A 19,363-nucleotide genomic window follows, 5' to 3' on the forward strand; every position below is an offset into this window, starting at 1 on the left:
ATGCTATTTACTTACATCCCCAGTAGAAGATAATCTGTCTCTTATACACATCTAGATGTGTATAAGAGACAGTATATATATAGTGAAATGTGGATTTGCATGTGTGTTCCAAGTAAAATAAAATGTTTAAAAAAACACAATGAAAGCACGATGTACAATCATTGAAGGTTGACTTGCGGAACACAAATGGTAGCATATAATATATAAATATTCAAATGTAAATAAATAAAATTAATTATTTAAAAAGAACCCCCCCCCCCCACACATCCAACACGAGACCGTGCAACCAACGAAAATAATACGCTGGAACAGTCCACAACATTGCCTGGAGGCCACAGTATCAAAATCCATAGAATACAAATTTACATTTTGTAATCGAGTGGCCATATGTAGAAATGATCTTTCTGAAAACGGTGATACCCACCCGTAGAACATCTTTCAAAAGACAATTTGAGAACTGCAACGTGTATAGCAGATCTGCTTGGCGCAGCACAACGTTTTAAGCCAACCACGTCCGCTGCTGCAACGATAAGCCTTTTCCATTCAAGTCAGATAGTAGCAGAATGTTTTTAAAAACTCGCTAGTAAGATTTCTGCAGTGTTGTTAATAGCTTCACTAAGCCCCTTAATAACCACAATATCTGCGACCTTCTTTCAGATCTCTAAAAAGGAGAGACAATCGCAGTTCATTACATGACCTTCCAGCGTAGTTGTTACCCAATGAAATACCGGTATTATTGCTTAGGCCTAAAATATAATAGTTGTTTGCCCTCCAGCGCCCGCCCCTATCTCACGGAAAAATAGCGGAGCGTTTTAAGGAATTTTTTTTTTTTTCGATTTTTTGTTAACAAATTTTTTAAAGTGATCTTTATTTTTCTAATTGTCTAAATTTGGTGTAAGGTATCGCCATTCTATGCCCGAATCTATTGCAAAATATCGATTATGGGTTATTTTTATTCAGTCTGATGAATACCCTTTGACAAACAACAATGAGACAGGCTTAATAACAAGCAGTGCAATTTATTATGTTAATTTTGGTGGCAGAAGAAAAAAAAAATAAAAAAAACCTTTTTTTGCGCCCGCCCTTCCTATACAATTTTCAGCACTGAAGGACAAACAAACAAGTTTTTAGGGATTATTATGGTAAGGTCTTTGCAGCGCTTTCTCGTCTTGACCTGACCTTTTCAACGTATGCTCATGATTCAGCACAAATGCCTTTGTTGGCTTTTTCTAGAGTAGTGTTGGTAGGACCGTACCACTTTAAGGACTTTTCGATTTGAGTGGACGTGGACGGCTTTCACGTCCGCGTGAGTGGAAAATCCGAGCAGTCGACTGGTACTTGTCCACTGGTTATCTGAACGTTTCGATTTAAGTGAACGTCCATGTTGACACGTCAGTGAACTTTAACCTTGTGATCTGGGGTTTCCCCGTGTTCGCGCGCGCTATTCGAATACGCTGGCCGTGGTATCTTACTCAACACTCAGGTATTTTAGTCTAATACGCAGCTCAACATGGCAAATCTTCTTCGGCTTCGCGAATCCCTTAATGGTATATCCATGGGTGGGGTATTCAGGCAGGGAGTTGTAAAAACATCTCCCTGTTGAGGGTGCACCTCTCCTTCTATGTTCAATAATAGGATTTTTTTTTATTTTTTTTTTTTAACAGAATCACTGAAAAATGATTTTCTTTTTCCTGGATACGCCCGGCCTGACTGAAGGCTGGCGGCCTCGCCTAGGCTTAGGCTCCCCTGGCCTAGCTAATAGGCTGATTAATTAATTACCTAATTATCCACTTCATTCGATCCACAATGATGGATAATTCTATAGTTTGTAAATAGGACATAACTTAACAGAAATGCTATTTACTTACATCCCCAGTAGAAGATAATTTTGCCAAATTAAGAAGCACCGCGACATCGTCCTCCATCATGAATCAAAAGTTTGCAGTGATATGATGTCATACGTCTACTTGTTATCTCAGTCAGAGAGCGAACGCCAAAACGCTGCTGAACACGTTCTCAAATTTGGCAGTCGTCGTGTTAGTCGACTTGACGCATGCGCAAGTCATCAAAACTACGTCATAGGTTATCAGTCGACATAGTGGACGTGCAAATCGAAAACTCCTATTGCGATCTTGGTTGACTACTGTACATCATGCCCATTCCGTAGTCGGTCGTACTCTCAGGAAAGACGAGGACGCCTCCCGAGTTCGTTGCCCTACCTAATCGTTCTGCTTCGCGTATCGAACCTATACTAACAAGGTACGTAACGCGACCCTTCGTAGTTTGTAGTTGAACAACAGTAAAACGGATTCACGGTAAAGAGAGCCAGTCTTCAACGTTTTAATCCAGTGGCGGATCTAGGGGGATGAATAGGGTGGCAGCCACCCCCCTTCGGTGGCTGAAAAAAAAATGGTTACTCGTCTTGTGTGTGTGCTTCTCATATATACATGTTACTTGTAGCATAGAGAAAATAGAACTTCTATTTTCTCTATGCTTGTAGTAGGCTACCCTGGTACTAAAACGTACACTTTCTATTTTAGACTTTTACACTTCTTTTCAGATGTCATCTAAGCGCGTCTAGCCGTCTACCTATAATTAAAAAAAAAAATCAAATGGAAGGGGACGCCCCTCCCCAAAAAACCCATGGGCGCACATCACGAGGGAGGGACAATTCACCATATACTTTTAGGGTGGGGAGGGGGTGGTCACCTTATTTTTTATCCGCCATGTAAGTTTGTAAGTCAAGAAGATGCTTGAAAATTGTTGAAATTAACTGCATGAATGACCCAGGTTTTAACGGAACGAAATAGCGCTGTACAACCTGTATCTCTGGCCACAATCATCTAAATTACGTATAGTACACGACTCGTCGAGTGCGTGTGCCTTTGAAAAAGCGTGTGATAAAAATAATAGTTAATAATAGCAATAATAAGATTGGTTTTCGGCACATGAAATAGGTAAAGTAAAGACAATTCAGTTTTATCTTTTATGGAACATCACAGTTAATAATTATATCGATGAAGATGAATTATAATAATATAAGAGTGTCATTTCCAGCAATCTAGAGGTACTATTTTCCCAAATTTGCACCAACTAAGGTTTACTCACTGCTTTGAAGTAGGTAGGCCTAAAGTCAGTATTAAAGACAATGTTTTAAAGTTTTACTCTCTATGATGCATCATCACGTAGTAATTACATCTTTATGGTTGCCGAAAATGGCTAGTAAAAAGTGTTATTTCTGGGCCTAGAGGTATTATTTCCTCAAATTTTCTCACCTCAGCCCTAATCATGGTGGTGCTGAGGTGGATGTGAACTCACAGCTTTCAAGTTTAATAGTAATAGGCCTATACATGAAAGAAAAAGTTTTTAAGTTTATTTTCTATGGTAGGCCTACACCAGACACCAACTCGGTGCCTTCGCATCTCGCATTATCCACCCCCACCCCACCCCCATAGTTAAATCGTAGATCTGCCACTCTTAATCGTTAAGAACAATACTGTATTTAAGTTAAGATGCTACTGGATAGCGATCGACAAATTGTTGCAGTTAAATTTCAGGATGTTTCAAAAAGCAGAATAATAATAGGCCTATTTTGGAATTTATTAGTGACCTTTTTCAGGAATGCAGGTTATACGACAGTAAATTAAGAAAGATCACTTTTCTAAAACAATATTCCCAAATATTTTCCCTAACAACTACAAGGCCAAGTCAAAAAAAAAAAAATAGTTTCTTGTCACCTCCCGCATCCATTTTCGCTGCCTGACCATTTAAAAAAAATATATATTTCCTTTATTTTGCGAAATTTACGAGAATCTGGCTAACTCACTTCAGTAAAATTCCTCCCTCGATCGTGGATAGAGAGATGTTCCCAGTGGGAATTTCAGTTGAACTATTACCAGTAGTATTATGAATTAAAACTCAATGTACTATGATACGAATCATGTCTAGTGCTTCTTTTATTTGCATTTAATGTGCAGTGGCGGCACTACAAGAGGCACAGGGGAGGGGAAAATTTCCCCAAGAAATCTGGTTCCCCCAATTTGCATAAACTGAGCTGACAAGTCATGCTAGCAATAATTGTATATTGTTAGCCAATATAGACCTACATGGTGGTCCCGAACATGTGTTTTCTTCAAATATAGTTTTGTCTATATTTGAAGTAATTACTTCGGACCAATGGACCTTCGGACCAACGGACCTTCGGATCAAAGGCCCTTCGGACAGATGCACTGACCCTCTGTCGCTGACCAAATCACAGTAGGCAGCATCTCTTGTACTTCTATCCTCTAAGATGAATAGAGCATTCAACTGTCAAAATTCCTCAAACTGGGTTTCGGCCGGGTTTTCATAATTATTGGACAGTAAAATGACATTTGGCGAAGTAAACTAGGAAATCTGTGTTTCGACACACTGGTCGGATACGAAACAAATTCTTGATTGTGATTGTATATATTAGATTGAGACAATAAACATCCAATCAGAATTAGGAATTTGTTTGAGATTTCATTGACTAAATATAAAAATGCTAACACAAGATTGTTTAAGAGATTACGCAAATATAGCTGAGGTCTATGTGTTTAATAATAACTATTAGCTCCTCGAATTTTAACATTGTTTACTTAGTATATAATAATTTTAGGTTTCAGATTCTACATTAATCAAGACCCTACAAAACCAGAGATGACCGGACGACAATCAACACCAATCGCTATTATTGGCATAGGTAGGCCTAATAAATACTTTACTTTCCTAAACTGAAATAACAAAATGGTAATTATTTGGGGCTTGGATAGCGCATAATGCACGGTTTCTGTGCGCTGAAGTTTTCCTTTAAAAAAAATAAAATAAAATCCTAGAAATATAAAATACAAGACTAAAATCTCAGAAATCGCCTACACAAGACTACTGCAGAGAAACTATCACCCTAGCAGCATTTTGACATTACTGGCAAGCAGTGATTCAAAATATTATAACTTGCAAGTGCTTAAATGGTGATGGCATCAGATATTCTAAGAAAAACATAAATAAGGAAACAGAAATTAAAAGGTAAGGAAATGGTGGGTCTTGGGTTTTTGTGTCTACTGCCCCGCCCCCCAGGGTGCAGTAGACACTACGTCGTTGCGCAACAGTTGACCTTTCTAATTCCGGTGGAGGTCATGTGTATGTGGATATCTAAATCACAGACTCTATATACAACAGGAACAGTTGTCCTGGTAACAGAATAACGATATTAGTGTCATTGTAATGACGTATCTATTAACAGAAAATACCGTGGTGTACTAAAGTGTATACCCTCAATAGGCAATTATACATGAGATTATCTGTATCAACACCCCTACTTACTCTCATGATGTTAAACCATTAAATCATTATAAATCAATTTCCACATCATTTCTATAGAATTAGGCAGTAGACGCACGCTCCCGCTGGGAGCCTATTTTTGTATGAATGTTGAGAGTGAGAAGGAGATACCCGAATTAAAACAAAATGAGAGAAATCCATTTTATAGCGTAGGCGGTGCAACTTTGTCTCAATCCAAATTTAAAACGAAATACTGGATGGATAAGGTTACAATAATAACGTGATTGAAGGGCTTCAGGACTAGAGTTAAAACACACGATGTTCTTTTCCATCCGTGACAAAGCAGCAAAGGAACTAAACATGCTTTAATAATTCCGAGTGCTTTATTCAGAGATTCAGGTTTAAAAGCAATTGGGTATTATACATGTGAAATCTGCATAAAAGCTTAGAGATAACCTAACCAAGGGCTGGATGTATGAACGGAAAAAATTATACTTAAGAGGTTTAATCTTGGGACAGCTTAGATATTCATAGTCTGCTAGTCGATTGTCTGTGGCAGTCTGAACGGATCGTCATTAAAAACGATACGTTGCGCGCGTGTCGTCGCGTTGCGTTCTTCACAGTATCGCGTCGGCAGACGACCGTCGTATGCAGTGATTGCCCGGCTTAAGGTATTTATTCGTACTAATTGTTGTATTTCTTCATCACCTCAAATAATACTAACATTTCCATTTTAACTATTGTTTACTCTATACATTTCTACATTTATTACTTTTAGGTTGTAGACTACCAGGTGGTGTGACGTCAACAGCTGACTTCTGGGATGTTCTCCGAAATGGAATAGACTGCATCAGTGAAGTACCAGCTGATCGTTGGTCGTTGGACGCATTCCACGACAAGGACCAAAGAAAACAGGGAAAGATGGTGTCTAAAAGAAGCGGTTTTATAAATGGTATTGACCAGTTTGACAATACGTTCTTCAAGATCTCACCAAAGGAGGCTTCATCCATGGACCCTCAGCAAAGAATACTATTAGAGGTTACGCATGAAGCTTTCGAGGATGCTGGGTATGTACCATCCAAATTAAAGTCATCATGCGGAGTTTTTGTTGGTATTGGCTTTGTGGACTATACCATAATGGGATCGAACATATCCACTATTAACGCATATACCCTCACTGGCTCAGCACATTGTGTTGCTGCTAACAGGCTTTCTTATGCGTTCAACCTGAAGGGTCCTAGCTACGCTGTAGATACTGCATGTGCTTCATCAATGACAGCTATGCATTTAGCATGTTCTGCAATGTGGAACCAAGAATGTGACATGGCAGTACTTGCTGGAGCCAATGCTTTGATAATTCCAGAAACAACAATAGGATTTAGCTCACTTGGCGTTCTGTCACCAGATGGAAAATGCTGTCCGTTTTCTAATTCGGCAAACGGCTACGTCAGAAGTGAAGGCTGGGGAACAATGATTTTGAAACCTCTTCATGACGCAATAAAGGACAATGATCATATATATGCTCAAATTGTCGGCACATACATAGCAGCTAATGGTCACAGTAACAGCCTGACAATGCCATCTACGCCTGCCCAACAGCATACAATGGAAGAAACCTACAGACGATTTGATGTCAACATGGCTGATGTTGATTACCTTGAGGCCCATGGAACTGGAACACCAGTAGGAGATCCAATAGAGGCAGAAGCTATAGGAAATGCATTTGGGCCCCATAAAAGTGATCCTCTTAGAATAGGATCCGTTAAGAGCAACTTTGGTCATTGTGAATACGCATCTGGTATTGTATCTTCCATCAAAGTGGCACTTATGCTTCAAAAGGGATATTTAGTTCCAACCATTAACTATACAACACCAAATGTAAATATACATCTTGATGAATGGAAACTTCATGTTCAAACCTCTATCAAACCATTTCCTAAAGATAAAGATATTATTGTTGGTATAAACAGCTTCGGTTTTGCAGGAGCTTTAGCCCATGCTATCATACAGTCACCTCCATCACAAAAGCAAAACGTTTTGCAGTACCCGGCAGGTTGGGGCTTCAATAGCAATTTCGGTGAAGGTGAATCAATCATCATACCTTTATCCGCTAAGTCTACAGCTGCGTTGACAGATACAGCATTGCGTTGGAAAAGTTTTGAGAGCAACGAAGACGCACTGAGGGTTGTCGGCTGGCAGGCTACCAAACGAGCGCATCACGACTGTCGTCTTGCATTAATAGCAAGTTCATGGTCAGAGTTCCGAAACAGATTAGAACAGTTTATTCAAGATGGCAGTGGTGAAGGTTTATCAATTGGAACTAGTTATAGATCATCAAGCAAAATATGTTTTGTATTCCCGGGACAAGGGCAGCAATGGGCAAACATGGGAAGGACGCTTTATGCTACGGAACCTGTGTTCCGAGACACTATTGAGAAATGCGATGAGATATTCCGCCAAGTGAGTGGAAGTTCCCTTGTATATAATTGTAACTTGTTCTATGGAAATTATAACTCTGAGTTTATACTCGACGATGAGAATATCAACGACATGGAAATCAGTCAGCCAGCAATTTTATTCCTACAAATCGCCCTCTACGAACTGTGGCGACACTGGGGTGTGTCACCAGATGTTGTAGTAGGACACAGTCTTGGAGAAGTAGCAGCATCGTATGCATGTGGCGGATTAACACTTACAGAAGCAGTTAAAGTTATATATCAACGAAGCAAGAATCAATCACTTTTAAAGGGCGTCGGTAGCATGGTTGCTGTTCGATTGTCATTGGGAGAAGCTGAAGATATTTGTATGTATAATGAAAACGTATATATTGCAGCAGTTAACGCTTCAAGGTCATTGACAATTGGCGGATCTAAAGACAGTATTTTAAGGATTGTGAATAATAGTGAAATACAGGCAAAGCAGCTCCGCGTCCAATGTGCGTTCCATACACCTCTCATGGACCCCATAGAGAAACCATTCAGAAAGTCAATGGAAGGAGCTGTAATCACTCCTGCCGGTTCACGATCAATTCCATTCTATTCAACATTGACAGGAACACAGTACGATGGTGACTTTAACACAGAGTACTGGTGGAAGAACATCAGGAACCGAGTCAAATTTCAATCTGCTATTGAAAGTATATTAAAAGAAATTGAAGTCAACGTATTTATCGAATGTAGCGCGTCTGCAACACTCCTCTCTTCCATAAAGCAAATAGCAAGGTCGGAATCAGAAAGTTACGTCATCACTGTTCCGTCTGGTCAAAGGCAACAGGATGATAGAAATTCTATTTTATATTCTCTAGGGCAATTGTATACACATGGTGTGGAAATCAATTGGCAGAATGTCACAAGAGATGCTGCGCAATGGGTAGATATCCCCAAATATCCCTGGCAACATTCTAGTCTTTGGGTTGAGGATCCGGATCATCGAAATCACAGACTTGGCAAGAATGACCGTACATTTAGAGGTCAGAACGGTGCCTTGAACTTTAAATTATTCCCATTTCTTGCAGAGCACGTAGTTCAAGATCGAATTGTTTTTCCAGCAGCAGGCTACGTAGAGTATGCACTACAGTCGTTTTTCCTTGAAGATGAACTGCCTGTTGCTGCTAATTTTAACTTCAACCGAGTGTACACATGGCCAGACGTTAGTGACAGCATGGAGCAAGCTTATTTGAATCTGAAATGTACCAAAGACGGTAACCGTGTTACCGTTACAACTGCAGAACAAGTTTACAGCACATGTATATTATTATCCACAAACGAGATTAAGACTAATCATTTGAATATTGAGGATATTCTAAAAAGATGTAGAAATGAACAATCTATGCAGAAGTGCTACGAAAAGCTTAAATCGCTTGGCCTCCAATACGGTCCATCGTTTCAAGTAGTAACCAGGGTGATGGCTGGGGACGGCGAGTGTCTTGGATATCTTTGCCCAGCAGACGATAACAAACAGCGCATACAAGTAACACACTTGGACGGAGCATTTCAGCTACTTTTACACAGTATCGGCTACACTACAACTCTTTTTATTCCAGTTGCTATTAGCCACCTTGAAATGTACACACCAAAGATTCCACCATTTGAAGAAATTGTGTCTTATGCGAAAGTAACTGAATGTGACAGTGTTACTTTACTTGGTGACATAACTATGGCAACGAAAAATGGAAAGATATTGGCATTGATTTCTGGTGTTAAATGTCAAGCCCTTAACGGAATCCAGTCAAATATAGATATAGATAGGTGCTTGTATCAGACACATTGGCAACCATCCACATCATGCCTTGGCAGCACTTCGGTTTTGCAAGAGGTTTTTCAATGTATGAAAAACAATGACCGATACTCAGTAGATTTGGAGAGTATCAGGAAAGTTGAAGGGCAAGTTGCTATTATAAAAGGCATATGCGCATCTTACGTGCGTCATGGTCTTGAAAATGGTAACAAAGGCACATTTAAATTAAACACACGTTATCTCAAGTGCTTAGAAAGAATTGCAGCTGACCAATCAGTTTTAGATATAAAATATGAAGCCATACATGTACAGCTAAACGAGCTCAAAGATTACGTACCGGAGTTTGAGCTGGAAATAGAAATGATACGAAGTATTGGCGATAACCTCTCTAGGACTTTAGTAGATCCTGAAAGCGCAGTTAAGATATTATTGCAACCTGAATTCCTTCCAAAATATTTCATTGAATCACTTACCACGAGGCTGTATTATAAGTCAGCAGCAGACACCATTTCAAAGATAATCAAGAATGCATGTAAACAAAAACATGTTGTCCGCGTATTGGAATTAGGAGGTCGTGTGGGAGGTCTTGCAAGACACATATTAGAGCCGTTAAAATTACTAGGTGAAGAAAATCGAGTTGAGTATATATTTACATATCTGAGTGCCACATATTTAATGCACGCTCAAAGTACACTTGAGGAGTATTCATTTGTGAAATACAAGCAATTAGACATTGAAGCTGATGTATCAACTCAAGGATTTACACCTTGCTCGATAGATTTAGTCGTCTGTTTTGATGCAATCCATCCAGTTGTAGATATAATTTCAACACTTCAAAATGTCAGAGATCTATTGGTTGATGATGGGCTATTTTTAATGTATGAGGTAACGAATACTAATTACATTACTGAGTTAGTGTTCGGAGTGCTTGACCTTTGTTGGGTTTACGATGACTATAGAAAATATTGCTGCTGGTTGACAAGAGACGGATATGTTCAGGCACTATTAAACAGTGGTTTCACTGATGTAGTATCTGAATCAACACCAGGAGAGTTTTTCCATAGTGTGTTTCTTGGCCGTTGTACCTTAACATCCGATGAACCTAAACAAAAAACAAAGGACAGAATCTACATGCTTGTCGTAGAAAACGAACAGTGCCCATTGATTAAAGATATCAAGAAGTGTCTCACATGTGATGTAATAGTAAAATCGTATGCTGATGTGAAATCAGAAGATTTTGATGAAGAATCTCAAGATTTACCGTACGAACTGATTTACTTGTGGGGAGATAGTGATCGTCTATGCCATGCACTGTTGAAAGTACTACAGATGATTGACAGTGATCCTAAAAGAATTTCAAAATTATGGGTAGTGACATGTGGATCAAACATGACGTATACAAACATCGAATGCAGCCCATCAATTGGACTTGTAAGAGCAGTGACAAACCAAAGCAATGTCCCTGTATTTTCAGTGGATATCGACCCAAACAGTCCAGTAGCCAAACAAGTCCAACTACTTGTAGCCTACGTGGTAGCACCAGTATCTTATGAAAGGGAGGTTGCCATAAGGAATGGGTCGTATTTCTATCCTAGGCTCGCTTCCTACATCCCAACAACTAAAATGGCGATAAGTGGTCAGACATATTGGCAATTAACACAAACTTCAAAATCAGGCCTTTCTTCAATAAGCGATCTCGGTATTTCTTACAGAACTGAAATGGTTCCATCCCCTGGTAAAGTGCTTGTTAAAGTGAAGAGCGCAGCTTTGAATTTCAAAGACGTTATGATGGCACTTGGAATGCTTGATGATTTGTTAAAAACCGATGGAAAACCGTTCGGTTTAGAGTTAAGTGGTGTGGTTGAGACTGTTGGGGAAGGTGTAAGTACAATCAGTGTAGGTGATGAAGTTATTGGGATCGGTGAACATTGTTTTGCTTCACATAGCATCTGTGATGCTCAGCTTATCGTTAAGAAACCATCAACTATGTCATGGGATGAAAGTGCAGGTATTTCAATCGTTTTTGCTACATCATATCATAGTCTTGTTGAACGTGCCAATCTTCAGAAAGGAGAAACAGTCTTGATACATTCTGCGTGTGGTGGTGTAGGATTGAGTGCCATACAGGTCGCAAGAATGGTCGATGCAGACATCATATGCACTGCTGGAACGAAGAATAAACGTAAATTCTTAAAGGAGACACTTGGTATTGCACATGTAACTGATTCACGTTCAGATGCATTCTACGCTGACGTCATGAGATGGACAAACAATAGAGGTGTAGACGTTGTGCTAAATTCACTATATGGGGAGCTTCTTACGAAGGGAGTCAAAACTCTTGCTCCTGGTGGCAGGTTCTGTGAGATTGGTAAAAGAGATATTCTTCAGAGCTCAAACCTTGATATGCAGTTATTACTAGAAAACAAATCTTTTCTATCATGTCAAATAGACTTCATGGTCGATCTGCAAAAAGACAAAGCACAGAAACTGTTACAGAAAGTATCATCATTACTTGAGAAAGGAATACTTAAACGCGTCCAGTATGCTGCCTATTCACTTGCTGAGTACAATGATGTCTTCCTGACAGCTGCAAAGGGATCTCATATCGGAAAGATAGTTTTCTCAATTCCAGATAATTTTCAGCAAGCGAAGATTAACCGGTCGTCGGTGCTTTTCGAACAAAATGCCACTTACGTGATAACGGGTGCATTTGGTGGGATTGGTCTTGCAATGTCACGATGGATTACTACAAAAGGTGCGAGACATGTCGTAATGGTTTCCAGACGCGGATGTCAAAATTCCGCTGGTCGGCGAGCAATGAAGTTTATGAAAAACAAAGGTGTCACGATTTATGAATTTGCCATTGATCTCGGCAAGAAGAAGAATGTTGAACATATGCTGGAACAAATATACAAAAGAGCACCATCCATCAAGGGATTTTTTCACTTGGCAGGGTACATAGCTCCAGAATCTCTGCAAACTCTTAATCCTTCTGAAACAAACAAGATTCTCTACTCAAAAGCAATCAGTGCTCAGTACTTACACTCTCTTACCAAAGATCAAGATCTCGATGTATTCTTCATGCTGTCCTCCGTGGCATCTTTATGGGGACATTCTTCACAACCGATGTACGCCGCGGCGAACAACTTTCTGGATTCGCTTGCAGAGCTAAGGAGACGTCAAGGACTGGCATCTCTGAGTGTCCAGCTTGGACCCATTAGAGGGGCTGGTTTCTTGGAGAGTAATTCCGAAATTACCAACACATTAGCTAGTAAAGGGAACAACACCCTTCACGTGGAAGAGTTTTTGAATACGTTGTCAACACTCCTACAATCATCGGACGTACCAGCCGTTGTATGTCTTGCGAATCAGGTATGGACATCTATATGTTAATAATATGGTAAATGATAAAGCACAAGTCCTCCGAAAGAGCAGTGAGTAATTGTTCTTACTGTTATTGCACCTTCCAAATTATCATGGCACGTTAAAAAATTTAAATATTAAAATCAACAAACAACGTACACTAACCAATAAAAAAAGAAAAAAAGATAACAATAGTAATAATAATAATAATAATAATAATAATAATAACTAGACTTATTATGTCTGTTTGAAAAACAAAACATAGGGCTTTTCCCGATTGCTTTAATGAAGTTGAAATTGAAACAAGCACGTTAAAAAATATAAATATTAAAATCAACAAAAAACGTACACTAACCAATAAAAAAAGAAAAAAAGATAATAATAGTAATAATAATAATAATAATAACTAGACTTATTATGTCTGTTTGAACAACAAAACATAGGGCTTTTCCCGATTGCTTTAATGAGAAATGAAGTTGAAATTGAAACAAAAAGAAAAGTCGTTAAAAGGTATAAAATAAAAAAAACACGTAAAACCAATATAATTTAAATGAAGTGGAAAAAAATAAAGTGAAAAAAAACCGAAAAATTTCGGCGTTATTAGTGAGACTTGAACTATCATGGCTGCAATGGTAATAGCGAGGTACATTATGACTCATTACCATTGCGCGCCATGAGCCGACCTTGCATAGGAAAGTGCATTTTCAGTTCATAGCGATTCAATGACTGAAAGCAAAAATTGTTCATGCATATCACGGTAGTTTTGAGTTTAACCTAGCTGTAACCGGTTTAAGCGCTTTAGAAAATGCAAATTGCGTTTAAATAATTTATTCAACTTTCAACAAAAAAATCTTCAAATGGTCCTCATATCCATACAGACAATAAAATTAATCTGTATCTGTATCGTATCCTTTGATCCACAGATTGGATCATTTCTTCATTTCATCATGAAAAGCTATTCTTCAAAGTGTCATATTTATCTATCTGTAACTGGGACGTAAGTAATTTACACCCTAACCTGGATCGTCCCCTACACATAATAATATCTTCCTTGTAACTTGGTTTAAAATTTCCCGAAAGTTTCATTCGGATCAGTTGACCCGTTTTTGAAATATCTGGTCTGGGACGTTTTCCTTTAAATGGTCCTCATAATCACACCCTACTTTTTATAGATATTTACGTCTGGGATCTCAAAAACTTATATAACCCTCCAATTTACGCCCTTAACTGATTCGTCGCCGACATAATACTATCTTCTTTGTAACTTGGTTAAAATATTTTTGAATGTTTCATTGAGGTCAGTTGATCCGTTTTTGAAATATCTGGTGGTCTGGGACGTTTTCCTTTCAATGGTCCTCAGATCTACACCCTACTCCGGATCACAAACAATTAATCTTTTCTTTACTCGGCCTTGACAAACTGTTATAAAAGGTTTAAATTATACCCATTGATTTTTTACAGAAATATTTAGGTCTGGGTCCTCAAAAAAATCGTCACAAAAATTTAATCATTTTTTTACAACACCTTCACAAAATATTATAGAATGTTTCATTTAGACCCATTGGGTTTTTTTTTAAGAGATATTAAAGAGGTCCGGGTCCTCAAAAATTTAAAATACCCTCGAATTTACACTTTTCATTTGATGATCGTCACTAACACATAAAAGTTTCTTCCTTGTAACTTGATGAAACTTTCCCGTACGATTCATTCACATCAACTGACCGGTATTTGAAATATCCGGTGTAGACTGTTTGACCTTACATCACTTTAATTGGTCCTCACACGCACACCTCACCATAGATTTACACTAAATATTAGGAGGCACATTCATGATATATAGCCTATGCTTCGAAAAATTCTAAGCATGGGAACTGACCAAAGTGACGGCCAAAAAAAACCAGTGCAAAACGATAGGTAAAATATGCAAGAAAAAAAGAACAATTGTTTTTCCCAGTACTGCTGGGGAAAGTCAATAATAATAATAATAATGTTCCTACTTTCCAACCACCAGCAACAATCTACTTTAAAACAAGTTCTCGTAATCTCGAAAGCTCCGATGAGGGCATTATAATACAGGCAGTATTAGAGTATATTGACAATAACGGCCGCATATACAAAAATGGTAATGGTAATGGTTGGAGAAGACTTACATAGCGCATAATACATGGTTTTTATGTGCTGAAAGATGTATTAATCAATTAATCTATCAGCGTTTAATGCCTCGGGTATGCACCTTTCAGACGAGACTTTTTGTAGACACTATTAAAACATGCATGGAGGAAATATCCTCCATGATTAAATACTGTACAGAGTGGCGCAAGTTATCATAGTTTTTCGGCACGGGTTCATAATTGACTTTAATTACTACCATTGATAAGACACGTCATATAAATGGCACGGTCGGTTAATGCTGTGTTGTGAGGAACTGAAGGTCGTGAGTTCGAATTGGCCTCAGTGTTTATGTTTATTTTTATTTATTATTTTATAAATTAACATTCTAAAATATTTTATAGCTATTTGACAAAAAAGAAATCGAAGAGCTAATAATATAGAAATATTTAAATAACTTGAATTTTCACTTGTACAAAATTAAAATGTTTTAAAATTGAAAAAAAATGTAAATTGAAAAAAAAAAATTAAATACAAAGAGGCGATTCCAACTCAGCCCCTATGGTTCATTAGAACCATCACACGAAACCGTCGCACGAATGGTGGTTAAACCGACCGGGCCATCAATAAGAGGTGTTTCATAGTGGTAATGTGTGGCGAGTCGAGTGGTAAGGCAGGGGCGCTTCTAGCTACAGCCTTAACATCGGCGCTGGTTCCAACCACTCCTCGCCCATGGTTCGGTTGGTAGAACCAAGTCTTTTCTCGGATAAGGACTTAAAATGGATGTCCAGTGTATACATCTGTACTTTAAAGCCCATTGCATCTTTCGGAAGAGTAGGGGGTTACCTCGATGTTATGGTTCATTTCAGCCCCTGTCGTTGTGGAATGATGTGAACATGTATCTACCAAGATACGGCTGCTAGGTAGTCAAGGACCACGCCCATACGCAATTCAGCACAATGACGCTGCAAGTTATAGGTTATTCTCCTACCTTTACCCTTTACCTTTAATGGCAGTAATGTGCAGTCCTTACTAAAACCCCCGATTTCTGTTGAGTGTATGGAGCACACTGTGGCGCAACTTAAAATGGGCCATGAACGTTTGTTGGAAATCACCTCTAGTTTATGTTTATAAAATTTCCTGCACGTCCGCCGTTCAAAACAGGCGCCGAGTCAATGTTTTAGAGCTTCCCATCTGAGCCAATAATGATAATATAATTAATTTGTCGCTAATAATAATAATATCTAATAATAATAAGTTCATTTAATCACTTCATTTTTTTTTCAAACCACCCTTATTGTATCAGTTGTACACCGAATTCCTTAGCTATTCTGGCTTACTGTACTGGCACGCTTTACTCTTATACTGTAGCTGACAAACAAAATGCATGCAACGTATTGGTGTTGAAATGGAAATATTATGGAAATAGAAATATGGGGATTTGGTTTTTGGTCACATTCTTTAATTGTATAGATGTATTAAACATATTCGAAATAAGTTCCGAAAAAAGTGAAGTTAAGAAATATAAAACGCTATACACCTATACTGTACTTGCACTTATTCAAATATTTATCATATAGCTATTGTTTCTGCTTAGGTTAATACGGTAAAGTTATTTTTAAATGGTCCTCATATCCACACCCTACGACGGATCGTGACCAAAATTGAAACATTCTTTATTAAAACATGACAAACTATTCTGCCAATTGTCATTTTTATCCATTGATCCATTTTTAAACATATTTAAGTCTAGTACTTTTTTGGCCCTCAAATGTACACTTAAATTTGGATGGTCACCAACACTTTATAATTTCTTCCTTGTACCTTGGTTAAGCTTTCAAGAAATTTTCATTCATATCAGTTGATTAGTTTTTAAAATCTCTGGTCTTGGACATATTCATTTAAATGGTCTTCATATCCACACCCTACACCGGATCGTCACCAAAAAAAAAAAAAAAAAAAAAAAAAAAAAAAAAAAAAACTTCACCAAAACATGCCCAACTATTCTGGCTAGTATCATTTAAAGACATTAATTATTTTTTTTAAATATTTAGAACTGGGAACGATTTTAAATGACCCTCAAGTGCACATCCGAATTTGCATCGTTACCAACATTTCATAATTTCTTCCTTGTAACTTGGTTAAAGTTTCACAAAAATGTCATTCATATAAGTTGAATAGTTTTTGAAATATCTGGTCTGGGACGTTTTCCTTTGAATGGCCCTCATATGCACACCCTACTCCGGATGGTCACCAAAATTTAATCACCTACATCCGTAGGTCATGCCTAACAATCCCTGCAAACTTTCATTTAAGATCTGTGCAGCTGTATTTGAGATATTGTGAACACAAAAATACCTTACAAATTTAAATGAGCCTCAAGTTCACCCCCGAATTTGGATCGTGACCAACGCTTAATAATTTCTTCTTTTTAACTTGGTTAAACCAAGGACTTATAACTGTTACCAGGATAGGAAGCTGGCTGGTTTAAGCCATCTAACTTGAATTAGCCTTATGTGCGGTATTGTTATGCTAATGAGCCAGATAAGCACAATCTGCACATGCTCAGAAAAACAAAACTTTTCTTTGCCACACTGCGGCCCGCACTGCGTATCTAGGCCTGCCAAGGATTACGGTACGGTAAACAAAGAAAAGGCGTATTAAAATAAAAAATTGGCGTTTGTGAGCAATACATTTTAATTTTATATAAGTAAGTAGTAAGTATATGAATAATTTTAATGCACAGTTAGTTGATAACTTCATTCTAATTTGTTTTGGGTCTTTTTTCTGCATTTTTATAAGCGGTTAGACATGGCCTAGGCTAGCCTATGTGATGTTCATTGTAATACTACAAAACAAAATCAATTTAAAATCAAATTTGTGAACATACTTGCCTTATATCTTAAATAGCAGGAGATTTTATTGGTAGATTAGTTTGTTTTTAAGTGTGTAATTATGATTGATTTGCATGCCAAGTGAAATTAGTACCCTATTTTGCTTTGTTTTACCACGTACCGTAATTCTCGACTAGACCTAGCTGTACGCCAAGCCGATACGCAGTGCGGGCCGCAGTGGCTAAGGAAAGTTTTGTTTTTCTGAGCATGTGCAGATTGTGCTTAACTGGCTCAATAGCATAGTACCGCACATAAAGCTAATTCAAGTTAGACGGCTTAAACCAGCCAGCTTCCTATTCTGGTAACAGTTATAAGCCCTTGGTTAAACTTTCACGAAAGTTTCATTCATATCGGTTGATTAGCTTTTGAGATATTTTGTCTAGGATGTTTGCTCTTTTAAATCATTTTAAATGGTCCTCACATGCACATCCTACTCTGGACCGTCACCATAATTTATTCATTGCAGAACTAGACTAACAGCCAACAGTTTACATATAAGGACGGCTATATATATTATATTTTCTCATCTTAAATTGTAAAGTAACTGGTTGCATATTACTAAGTTTCTAATCCCCTAATTGCGAATAGCAATTACCAAGAATTATAACATTTACACAATAGACTACCTTTTCATTACAGAACTGGACTGATACTCAGAAGTTTACTTATAACGACAGCTGCAAATACAGACACTTTGTGGAAGGTGATAATGTCGGAAAGACCGATTGCTCATTGTGCCTTGAAGATGTCGAGAAGACTGTAAAAGAAAAGCTTGGCAAATTGCTGTTCGTAGAACCCGATAATATTGACATTAACCAACCAATGATTAACTACGGAGTTGACTCTATGATGGCAGTAGAAATGGTCACATGGGCCAGTAAAGAGCTGAATGTGGTTGTCTCTCAGCTTGATATTCTAGGAGGTATCACCACAAAGGTGTTGCTGCAGAAGGCGCTATCTACAGAATGATGTTGTGTTACTTTGAAAGGAGCTCAGATGCCATTTTAGCAAGGTTAAATGTTTCTAAATGCGGAGCAGCTTGTGCTTATCATGTAAGCCACAAGTGATGATTCCAGAAGTGTTTGAGAAATACAGGAGCTTTGATGGAATTAATTTTAATAATACTTATAACGTTTTATAGGGTTTCACATTTAATTTTGAACGTCTTGTTTTTAAAACACTATAATTGTTTTATACAAAATATTTCAGTAATGTGTAAAATATATGTCTATATATTATACGCCCACACATATAATATATGCTTATAGTTCATATATTATCTAATTCCAAACCCATTGCACTCGAATGTTTCGCAAGCTGTCTCTTATACACATCTAGATGTGTATAAGAGACAGATATATATCCCCCTATGGATAGATCTAAGCTGTTATATAGAGATTGCGGGTGAGATAAGAACAATTTGTTTGCCTGTTATTTTATAATGGAGAAACTGTAGACCT

The 19,363-nt window shown here is 37.9% G+C and overlaps 1 protein-coding gene across 2 annotated transcripts in view; it reads left to right on the top strand.

Moving 5' to 3' along the window:
• LOC117121442 (phthiocerol synthesis polyketide synthase type I PpsC-like) overlaps positions 1-19,169 on the top strand; it is a 20,159-nt gene extending 990 nt beyond the window's left edge. Inside the window, exons 2-4 of one of the 2 annotated variants that reach the window (XM_033266652.1) lie at positions 4,640-4,723; positions 6,080-12,909; positions 18,543-19,169. In XM_033266652.1, coding sequence (XP_033122543.1) covers positions 4,681-4,723; positions 6,080-12,909; positions 18,543-18,872 — 7,203 coding nt within the window. In that variant the 5' untranslated portion in view covers positions 4,640-4,680 and the 3' untranslated portion in view covers positions 18,873-19,169. Of the gene's footprint in view, positions 1-4,639; positions 4,724-6,079; positions 12,972-18,542 lie in introns of both variants that reach the window. The other variant, XM_033266653.1, reaches the window with a different exon arrangement.
• The last annotated feature ends 194 nt before the right edge of the window (positions 19,170-19,363 follow it).

The sequence above is a fragment of the Anneissia japonica genome, unplaced genomic scaffold (genome assembly GCF_011630105.1).
Source record: "Anneissia japonica isolate Jap-2015-1 unplaced genomic scaffold, ASM1163010v1 scaffold41793_len627382_cov181, whole genome shotgun sequence".
NCBI classification, from domain to species: Eukaryota; Metazoa; Echinodermata; class Crinoidea; order Comatulida; family Comatulidae; genus Anneissia; species Anneissia japonica.